Source organism: Bactrocera tryoni, chromosome 1, assembly GCF_016617805.1.
Source record: "Bactrocera tryoni isolate S06 chromosome 1, CSIRO_BtryS06_freeze2, whole genome shotgun sequence".
Taxonomy (NCBI): domain Eukaryota; kingdom Metazoa; phylum Arthropoda; class Insecta; order Diptera; family Tephritidae; genus Bactrocera; species Bactrocera tryoni.
The window spans coordinates 64,841,296-64,853,398 of record NC_052499.1 but is presented as its reverse complement, the minus strand read 5'-3'; the positions used below and the strand labels follow the sequence as shown (position 1 = coordinate 64,853,398).

The following is a 12,103-nucleotide window of genomic DNA, read 5'->3' as shown; positions in this document are numbered from 1 at the left end:
TTGCTTTAGGAAGTGAAATTTCTTTGTATGCGAAAGATAATGTTTGTCTGCAACGAAAATGTGTTACGCAACGAAATTGCGTCACGCTTTTATTATGTAGAGAACTACTATTTTTTGGTTGGTCTCATTATTATTTTGAGTTTGCTTGGATACTCGCATGTTACAAAAAAAAACAAAAAAAGACAGTTGAAAAGTTGCCACCTGTTTGAAATATGTATACTGAAAACTTATATAAAATGAAAAATTAATTGCGCAAAGTCAAGGAGCAGAACAGAGGAGGCAGAAGAAAAATTAAAGCTAAAAGGAAGGTTGCCACCTTCTGATTAAATATTCTGAAAATTTCTCGGTACAGTACCCACATACATACATGTATATATGTAGTTCAAAGCAAAATAATACCTTCCATTTGGGTGCCAATGTGATATTGAACAAGAAAAAACGTTAACTTCGGTTGCACCGAAGCTAAATACCCTTCACAGTATGCTATAGTAATCCGTTCTAAACAAGTTTTTTAGAGATTACATTGTTGCCTTAAAAAATAACATATATCAAATTTCGTGAATATATCTTGTCAAATGTGAAAGTGGTCCATACAAGCATTTGATTCCGATCGTTCAGTTTGTATGGCAGCTATATGTTATAGTGAACCGATATCGGCCGTTCCGACAAATGAGCAGCTTCTTGAGGAGAAAATGACGTTTGCAAAATTTCAAAACGATATCTTAAAAACTGAGAGACTAGTTCGTATATATACAGACAGACGGACAGACGGACATGGCTAAATCGACTCAGTTCGACATACTGATCATTTATATATATACTTTATAGGGTCTCCGACGATTCCTTCTGGGTGTTACAAACTTCGTGACAAACTTAATATACCCTGTTCAGGGTATAAAAATTTGTACATAAACGAAACATTCGAAAGAGAGCCAACACTGATAAAAGCGGTTACAGTTCAAATAATGGAAATGTTGCCACCTTTTCGAATAAATCAATTTCAGAAATTTAAAATGTAACTAAAACACAGTAATATGGCTATGAACTAAAAAAGTAAAGAGGATGTTACAATGAAGTTAATAGAAATAGAGTTGCCATATTAAAAATAACAATTAAAAATATTAAATTAAAAAAATTATAAAAATTTTAGAAAGTCCATATATTTTTAAAACAACAGAAATCTTTACCAGATTATTATTTTTGACCAGTGTTGCCACTTATAAAATTTTTTATTTAATAAAATTGAACAAATGGAGTTTAGAGGCTGCACCTTAGCAACAATACTACCCTTAACAGTTGCATTTGTATAGCATACGTGACAGCTAACGGGTGATCCAAGTAGAAATACTCTTTCGAATATACGTAGCTTTTGTTTGACAGCTTACGCATGAGTCGTATCAAGCTGTCATGTTATTTTTGTTCAGTATTGTTTAGCATTTCATCATCGAAAGACTTACGCGTAAAATCTTAACACCCAGCATTCACTATTGGATAATATTCGACCTAATAGATCACGTTTAGTACGCAGTGAAGAAAATTTACCATAGCAGCCGTAGCCCAGAGTGTACACGAAGGCCGTGGGGAGTCGATTCGGCGCCGTTCGCAGCAACTCGGACTGAGGTATGGAACGACTTTCCGCATTTTTACGTCGACATCTTACAGTGAAAGGGTACAAAAACAGTTTTCTATAGGCTCTTGAAAAGTTCCAAGTAGATCCGACATTTCGAACTAAATTTTGTTCAGCGATGAGGACAATTTCTTGCTCAGTGGTTATGTAAACAATTAGGCATTTGAGACGATGAGCATCTTGGAAGGATTCAAGAACTGCCATTTCATCCAGAAGAACCAACGGTTTGGTGTGGTTTGTGAGCCGGTGGAATCATCGGTCCATATTTCTTCAAAAATTATGCGGGTGAGAACGTAACCGTCAATGGTGACCGTTATTCGCGCCTTGATAATCGACTATTTGATGGCTGAAATTGAAGCTCGTGATCTTATTTGCTCGCGTGAATTGAAGGATTCATTGAGAGAACCCTTCGTTGAGTAGATAATTTCATGTTTTAGGTTGATCAATTGGCCATCAAGATCGTCAGATATCAGTGGACGATTCCGCTTCGATTCTGGCCTTGGAGCAAAACATCAGGTGTGTCATTCGCCAGTTACCAGTGGAAATGCTCGAACGAGTCATCGAAACTGGAACTCAACGGATGGACCATATTAGCCTTCAAAAAATAAATGTCAAAAAATTCTTTCGAACGATAATAAACATTCCCCATTAAATATGTTCGAAAATTATATCGCGGCTTTGGATTATAATAAATATATGCCAAGTGGTGGTGGTGGGGTGTCTTGTGGAAGAAAAAACTTTCGGATACAAGAACTTGTATCTGATCGTTTAGTTTGTATGACAGCTTTCGTGATCCGATAGTTGATAGTTCTGACCAGAGAGCAGCTTTCTGTGGAGTTAAAGACATTTGCAAAATTTCAGAGCGATATCTCAAAACCTGAGGGACGAGTTCACAGATGGATAGACATCTGTACATATTTAGGGTATAACTACAGTAATTGTTCACATTTCTAGGAATGTTTGCTGTTGTTTGAGAAATTTAAAATTTTTTTTTTGATAAAATAAAAAGCATTACAGTTGTGTATAAATTCTGAATAGGTTTAAGCAATTTTACAGCAACACATATTTTTATGGAGGGTTGGCATATTAAAAAAAAAAAATCATGTGATAATATTGTTTTATTAAATAAACTATTAACACAAAATGGATATAAAATATACACCCAAAGAAGTTTCACTTCTGACCTTCCAGTTTTTCAAACTTTCAGAAATACTTTTTAGTTTTTTTAACTCAAATTTATTTTATTTTTACATTTTATTATTATATTTTTACGTTTTATCACTATTTTCAAGTAACTCTCCACTTACCGGTTCTTGTGTAAGTCACGCTTCGACACACACACAGCGCTGTACTCATCCTCCAGCAGACAGATTTCACGCTTCTTGCAATTTAACGGCCGGCAGAGGTCACCTGTCGAGTGGGTGAAATGCAAACAAAAAGGTTAAATAATTACAAACAGTGAATAAGCAGTTATACAAAATGTGTGCGTGCGCATAAGCTATATTTCCAGCAGAGCTGTACAAATGATGTTAATTCCTTATAATGAGCGGTTTTTATTACATTATCTCGCAGTCATATCACCTGTGCAACCGTTGCCAGCCGACGACCTTTTCTGACTTTAACGGCGAATAACTTTAGTAATTTCATTTTCCCGCCTCTTACAAATTAAAAGCAAATAGTCCCTTACCTAGCTGTGCTGTTGGCTGTGGTATTTAGTACAGGGTGGTTCGAATGCGCAAAAGTTCAACTTTAAAACTGATTTGAGCTTAAATAAGAAATGTCGTTAACTTCCGTTGCAATGAAAATATACTACCTACACAGTTTTATACTATAAAATGGAAAAAAAATCTTTATCTTGATTTTGGCCAGTTAGTTATATGGCAGCTATATATATGCAATGGTTGTCCGACCTTAGAAATTTCTGCGGAAACAGGACCTGATATCTATCGATCAGTTTATATGACAACAATATGCTATAGTGGTCCGATATCAGAGGATTTGACAAATGAGCAGATATTTGGATTGAAAAGGATACCAACAAAACACAAAAATTTAAAATTTAATAGGAATGTTTATTATCACTCAAATTACATTCTCCGGCATTTATTTTTTGAAAAACATCTCTTTCAAATGGTAGTTGCGGCTACGTCTCAGATGGTCCATCCGTTGAGTCCAATTATCGGTGACTCCTTGGAGCATTTTGACCGGTAACTGGGGAATTGCACGCGTGGTGCGTTGCTCTAAGGCCTAATCGAAGCGGGATTGTCCGCATAGAATTTAGACTTTACATACCCCGCAGGAAAAAGTGTAACGGTGTGATATCAGACGATCTTGGTGGCAAAATGACCGGACCAAAACATGAAACAATTTATGTGAAGTTACGCCGTCGGCCCCATCGCTAAACAAAATTTTGACTCGAAGACGTTGGATCTTCTTGGAACTTTTTAAGAGCTCATAAAATGAAGCGATATCGCTTGGGAAGGTCGAGCGGTTTCAGTCCTTGCACAGGCTGTATTTTGTATGCTTTTAATTTAAGATTTAGAAGTCAGTCCGAGTTGCTGCGAACGGCGCCGAATCAACTCTCAACGGTCTTAGTGTACAGTCTCATCTACGGCTGCCATATTTTTTTTACTGCGTGTTGGACGTAGTCTATTGGGTCGAATATTATACAATAATGAATGCTGGGTCTCAAGATGGGTGATGGTGTTGCGAACAGTTTGCTCAGTAGGTCGATTATGTTGACCATAAGTTGAGCGAAGCGCGCGATACACATTCTTTACAGATTGTGAATTTTCATAATAAAGTTGAACGATTTGTAAACCTTGTTCAGACTTAAGTCTTTCCATGAGGAAATGCCAAGCAATACTGAACAAAAATAACATGACAGCTTGACACCATTCATGCGTGATCTGTCAAAAAAGCCCATTGAAAAGATTATCGCTACTTAGAACAACCGTTATATAAATTTTATAGGGTTCTTTTGGTTGTTAGAAACTTCAAGGAAAATTGTTCAGGGTATAATAAGAAAATATTTGTTTATAGAGTTTATTTCTTTTTTTCAACAAAAATTCATCTGAGAACCACCCTTCTGACCCCTTGTGACCCTTGGATCCCAGTTTTATCCTTTGTTAATCACCTTGTCTGAAACTTCGTTTAGTATCGAATGGCTTGGAGGGGTCCTTCCCGATCCTGAGGAATCTTTTGCTATTGCTCAACGCCAGTTTACACAGCCGTATTAGCTTTGCGGGGATACGAAATTCAGACAGCGGCATAAAGACAGCTCCTTTTCGTGCTGTCAAAAGCAGCATTGAAATCGACAAAGAGATGGTGTGTGTCGATCCATTTTTCACGAGTTTTTTGGCGCATGGTGAATAACTACTCAGTTGTTAATTTTCTAGGCCTAAAACCACACTGATAAAGTCTATCATTCTAAGAAATTTTAAAATTCCCATTATTTTCTTAACACATCTCTTGAGTTCTAATGTTCCAAAGAACAGCAAACCGAAATGGTGGGAGTCATACTTTTTGACTTCCTTAAGTTATAGCCTAAGATTAAACTGACTCTTTAATATTAGACTTAAAATGAGACAAACATTCGATAAAAGTAACTTTAGAAAAATTCGTAGCACCGCCAGCTACAGAGTCACATAACTTTGCTGAATTAAGTGCCTTTTCTCAATTATTTCATTGAACTTAAAACAATTTCAATTGGGGCGAAGGGTTCTTGCGATGCGATGATGTCCTGCTGTTAAAAAAGCGGGGAGCGAGATGAACTTGCCTTCTATCGTAATCACCATCAATTGGTGTTAACTGCCAAGAGCATAGAAACCACTTAAACAACTTTGGTCCAAGCGACAATCGAGAAGAAAGAAAAAAAGATTGTTATTAAAAGTGAAAGGGAGGATATTTCTTAATTTCCAAGTGCAACGTATAGTATCATGTGTTAATTTAATTAAAAGCATATAGAAGTACATACACATGTGTCACCATCACTCAAATAGAGCGCTTAAACATTTTTTAATCCACCATGGAGCTTATGAATCGCGCATATATTTTATGTTTACACTCACACATATATGCCTCAGCTGCACATCAGCTGCATTTTTCAAGCGATTCTTCCGCGCTCAGCCGCCCGACACTTAATGTCTTTGGGAATGAAATGAAGGCGTGCGCAATAAATCGCGGTCACCTGCTGGCTTTACGACCGTACGAGCGTGTGTGTGTTTGCAACGGCGCCCAAAAAAATAGAGAAATTTACGCTTCCAGCAGCACACATTTATTTGCAGATTTATGTAGCATTTAAAAACACATTTATATATACATACATATGTGTGTGTTACAGTCATACTCACTTGTAGGATCGTGAATCCAGCGCTTGCGTTCACCATTGCTGCTCTTCGAGGGCACTTGCGAGTTTTTATTTATCTGCAAGAAACAGGCGTAAAAGAGAAAACACACCGTTACACATATGCTCATACAGACACATAAAATGTAAATATATAATAAAAATTCAATTACACATGTGAATTCAAGTGTATTAATGCGCCAGCGAGAAAAAAGCAACGTAGAAATTTTTAAATTGTATCCTAGAAAATGGCGAATTGTGAAGCAGCATGCTGTGGCGTTTAAATTAATTATTTATATATACATAAAGGGTGATCCATTTCGAGGTTACCAATTTTTTGTTTTTTAAGAAAAAATGCAGAAACTTCAAACTTAATTCGGAATGTTTGTTATCATTCGAAAGAATATTCTGAGGCACTTATTTTTTGAAGATTATCCCTTTCAAATGTTGGCCGCGGCTACGTCTCAGATAGTCATGTCGTTGAATCCAATTATCAATGACTCGTTCGAACATTTCGACTGATAACTGGGGAATGACACTCGTGAAGTTTTGCCCTAAAGTCTAACCGAAGCGGGATTGTCCGCATAGACTTTAGAATTATACACCCCACAGAAAAAAGTCTAACTGCGATAACACACGATCTTGGTTTCGAATCGACCGGATCAAAAGTGTTCTCTCAATAGACTCATTGATTGCTGCTCTTGTTGAAATCAAATCTCGCTGAGATCATGAGCTTAAATCTCAGGCACCAAAAAATTGGTTACCATGGTGCAATAACGATCGCCCTTTGAGGGTTACGTTCTCACCGTAATCATTTTTGAAGAAATAGGGACCTGTGATTATACCGGCCTACAAACCGTTATTTTTCTTGGATAAAATTACAGTCTTAGAATCTCTTCAGATTACTCTTCGTCCCAAATTCGGCAATTTTGCTTGTTTACACACCTATTGAGCTAGAAATGGGTCTCATTGCTAAACAAAATTTGGCTCGAAAACGTCGTATCTACTTCGAATTTTTCAAGCGACCATAGAGCGAAGCGATGTCACTTGGCCTAGTCGAGCGGCTTCAGTTCTTGCACAAGCTGAATTTTGTACCATTTCAATTTAAGATCATCACGTCAAATGCGCCAATTCGTTTTATAGGCCAGTCCGAGTTGCTGAGAACGACGTCGAATCGATTCTCTACGGTCTTCGTGTACACTCTCAGCTAAGGTTGCTATTTTCTCTTCACTGCTGTACGTAGCTCATTCAGTTTAATATTATCCAATAATGAATGCTGGGTCTCAATATGGGTGATGATGTTGCGAATACTCAATAGTCCGATTGAGCGAAGCGCGCGAAACACAATCTTTACAGAACGTGAATTTTCGTAATAAAGTTGAGCGATTTGTAAACGTTGTTCAGGCATAAGTCTTTCTATGATGAAATGCCAAACCATACTGAACAAAAATAGCAGTACAGCTTGACAAGACTTACGCGTGATCTGTAAAAAAAAAAACTATTGGAAAAAGTATCTCTACTTGGATCACCTGTTACATACATTTATCAAATAATGTATATTGACATGCATTGTTTTTTAATGACTGCTTCGCTAGGCATGGCAATGAGTCCGAAAATTACTCCACATACTTCACGAGTAAACCGTTAATGCAAAGATAACACGAGTACTCACTTGATGTCGCAAATATGCATGCAAGGCCTACATGGCGTATGAGTAATATTGATTACTGTGATTGCTGTGCGTATAGAGGTTACATACATATATGGAAATATTCTTAAATAATATTTACGGCGTGTATGCGTTGAGTATTGTACATTTATTACTCGCATATGGTAAATGGCAATCACACATTTCTTGTGCTACACTATTCGTATTTTGGTTGTAATTTGAAATAATTGCTTGTTGATTACAATTTAATGATGTTTTAAGAGTTTTTGTAGCATTATGGATATATATCTATATGTATATATATATGTTTAATTAAAAATTATGGTATGATGAAGGTAATTAAGATTAAATCATGTTTGCATGAAGTGTATATATGTATAAAATATTAAATGGAATACAAAGGGCAGCCTGCACAGGGCTTACCAGGGGCTGTCATATCCGACAGAGGCGCTTAATATGCTCCTACATCAACTGCCCATAGACGTGTTACTCGGAAAGTAGCAAGCAGTTCTACTATCAGCATAAAGAAATTAGGGGGTTGAGATCAGAAAGAATTTGTACATAGCGTTATGCTGAACCAGCTAAACATAAGTAAATCAGACTGTGTACTTTAATGGTTAGATTTCAATAGTCACTTTTGTGTGAGGTTGCCCTCTAGAGGTAAATGGAGAAGTTCTGCTAAATAACTACGGGAAGATTCAGAAAGTAAACATATTCATAGGATTGACACGCCGCATTGCTGGCCTTATGCAGTGTAGTCACCACCTGAAGGAAGGCTTAAAGCACATATTCTTTGTTATGAACAGTTGGAGTCGGTTTCTAACCAACAAAAAGTGGCTCAAATGTGATAGGAATAAGGCCAAGTACATACTAATTAGGTATTGAAAGAGTATATACAAATTTAAATCAACTATGACGGGGCGCTGGCATTTTGGAGTGCTTTCATGAAAAATAGGTCTGCCTCATAACAAGCTGCAAGCTAGAAATGAGTACGAATCTCTATTTAAATAATTTTTCAGGGAATTTAATAAGTCTTGAATTTCACTAGCCATTTCACTGCAAAGTCGCAGAGTCGTGTCAATCTGTCACATAATTTTTGTTCAATATTGTTTTGCATTATATCATGGAAAGACTTACGCCTGAACAAAGTTTACAAATCGTTCAACTTAATTACGAAAATTCACGTTCTTTGAAGAATGTGTTGCGCGCACTTAAATTGAGACTTATGGTCAACATAATCGGCCTACTGAGCAAACTGTACGCAACACCATCACCCAACTTCAGATCCTGCATTCGTTATTGGATAGTATTCGACCGAATAGACCACGTCCACAGCACGCAGTGAAGAAAATATAGCAACCAAAGCTGAGAGTGTACACGAAGACCGTGGAAAGTTATTCCGACGCCATTCGCAGCAACTCGGATTGACATATGAAACGACTTGGAGCATTTTACATGGAGATCTTGACTTGAAAGTGTACAAAATATAGCTTGTGCAAGAACTGTAGCAGCTCGAACTTCGCAAACGATATCGCTTCGCTCTAAGGGTTCTTGAAGAGTTCTAAGTAGATCCGACGTTTTCGAGTTAAACTTTGCTCGGCAATGAGACCCATTTCTGGCTCAATAGATATGTATACAAGAAAAAAAACAACGGTTTGGTGTGGTTTGTAGGCCGGTAGAATCATCAGTCCCTATTTTTTAAAAAATGATGCCGATGAAACCGTAACCTTCAATGGCTACTGTTATCGCGCCATGATAACCGACTTTTTGATGACTGTTGATACGATCCACCATCGGATCAATTAATGGATATATTGAGGCAACGCCAAACATCATGTGTGGATATGTATGGTCAATAGCCAATGCGGACAATCCCGCTTCGATTCAGTCTGTGGAGCAAAACATAACGCGTGTCATAATGCATGTTACCAGTCGAAGTCCTCGAACGAGTCATCGAAAATTGGACTAAACGGATCTCTGCGACGTAGCGGCGGATAAAGTACGAAAGAGATATTTTTTAAATATATTCTTTAAAATGCCAAAAATGTTCTTTCGAATGATGATAAATACTAAATTTGAAGTTTCTGCCATTTGAAGAAGCTCACGCAAATGAGTAAAGTTCTCTGAGCTCTACTCATTTGAACAGAGACGATTATTTTACCTATGGCTCAAGCAGCTTACGTTTTCCGGTCTTGGACAAAATATAGAACAGAGGACATCCGTTTTAATGCGAGCTAAAGTGATACCCCCTCTTCAGGGTTGTGTGCTGGATTTGGCATCCGCCACGTAAAAAAAACACTACAATGAAAGGAAGTAAACAGCCTCGGATGAGAGACCCCCCACTACAAACTAGCTTCAAAGAATACACCAGCCTTTAATATTTCTTATGTAAAACGCTGAAGCACTTGCTTTATAAATGCCAGCCGAAACTCAAACAACAAAATAAATTCAAATGTTTTTGATTAAATGACCGGCTTCATTACTTAACTAAATGTTATTTCAAATTTTGTCAACGGCAGCGGTTTGGAACAAAGGCAGGGAGGGGTCACTGCACTTTACAAAGCATCAAACTCAATTAAAAGCCAATCGTAGCAAAAACAAAAACAACAATCGAAAAAGTCAAATATTGGAATTCTGTTAGCTTTGCGATAATTGCTGTTGTTCAGTGCGCATAATTGACATAAACTCGGAGTGAAAAACTTAATTCGACCTACTTTAATTTAATTGAAAGTTGTCAATTGAGAAGCCAATTAATTTTCGAATTTTCGATGAAATCACCGTGAATTCACCAAAAAGGTGTTTTAATGTAATTAATGCATACCATACATACATATATTAATAACGGTATATGATTGATATTTTAATATTGAGTTAGCTTGAATGAATTAAAACATTTACATTTATATTAGTCTGAAATTTTTTTTCGATGCAAATTCTTCAAATTTGTATTTCATTCAAATTAGGCACAACAATTAATTATTTTTTTGGCTATATGTTAAAGTGGCATAAGTTAAAGTAAACTTAGCTAATTATTTTGATTATTAATCAGGTTGTGGGTATATTCATTGATCTCATTATACCCTGAACAGAAGCTAGTTTGCCACGAAGTTTATAATTTTCAGCACAAAACGTTGGAGACCGCATAAAGTATATATAAATATACGAGTATAAGTGAACCTCGTGACAAGCTGAGTCGATTTAATGCACGTCTCTCTGTTCGTCTGTTGTACCAACTTAAGTTGTTGAGATACAGCTCTGTGACAATTGATTTCGATAGAAGAATCTAAAGCTTATCAAACTTCTGAGAGCAACCAGCAATCACACTCTAGTAATTACCTAGCGCAACTATAACATCAAACTAAACAGCTTTAAGTAAGGTTCCTTTGCGAAAACACACACCGTGGAGCTCATGAGACCTGTTCATTAGAAAGGCATGCTCACTTACACCTACGCAAGTGTTTCGGTTAAAATTGTCAATTGGGTTCTAAGGAGCCCTTATAAACTTATAAAAATTCTATAGTTGCGCTCTTGGATAGTTAACCGGTAGTTGAACCGATATGAGTGGTAAAATGATGCAATTAAAAACTTTTGAGCCTGTTTAATTTAGTCAGATGCTAAAAGTCAGATGCATGACATATTTTCAATTTTAAATAAGTTTTGTTTTGCCAGTAAATTATTTTTTTTTATAAAAGTAAAAACATAACATTATTAAGTAAGGTTTCGACTTGATTTGAGAAAAAATTTAAAAATTAATATATGTATGTATTATAAATATTTCTAACGGATTTTTCAATATGAGCGCTGCAAAAGTTTTTTAAATAAAACAAAAACGATTTTGGATATCAATGAAATTCTTTATTCCTGTGAAAGTACGTTCGATGCCATTATGTATGGATCTCGATTTCGTTTGCATGGCCACCACGGGCAAGCTTGCAGAAGTCCAGACGCTGAACACAATTTTCGACAGTTTTCAAACATAAATCGGCCGTTACTACTGCAATTTTAGGTTCGATATTCGTATGAAGTTCATTAATCGTCGTTGGCTTGTTGACATAGACCATAGACTTGACGTGGCTTCACAGGAAATAGTCTAAAGGCGTCAAATCGCACGACCAAGTCGGCTAATTGACTAGGCCATTTCCTTAGATAACACGTTCATCAAACTTGGTTTTCAATAATTCGATTGTGATATTCGCTGGGTGGCTTTTGGCGCCGTCCTTTTTGAGCCACATATTGTCCACGTCCATATCATCCTATTCGGTACAAAAATGTTCAGTCATCATTTAATTGTAGCGATTCCGATTCACAGTATAGTGCCGGTGTTGATCGGCACGGAAGGAGTACGGCCCAATGACGCCGCCGGCCATAAACCACACCAAACCGTAATCTTTTCGTGATGCAATGGTGACTGACCAATAACGCATAGTTTACTTATTGACGAAGCCATTCAGTCAGAAATGGG

At 36.9% G+C, this 12,103-nt stretch overlaps 1 protein-coding gene across 4 annotated transcripts in view; it reads right to left on the bottom strand.

The window, feature by feature from the left end:
* Positions 1-12,103, bottom strand: part of LOC120768979 (proteoglycan Cow) — a 153,698-nt gene that overhangs the window by 44,474 nt on the left and 97,121 nt on the right. For all 4 annotated transcript variants that reach the window (XM_040095815.1, XM_040095786.1, XM_040095806.1 and 1 more), the window contains exons 3-4: positions 5,980-6,052; positions 2,935-3,037 (exon numbers count right to left, since the gene is read on the bottom strand). In XM_040095815.1, the coding sequence (XP_039951749.1) occupies positions 2,935-3,037; positions 5,980-6,052 (176 nt within the window). The remainder of the gene's footprint in view (positions 1-2,934; positions 3,038-5,979; positions 6,053-12,103) is intronic.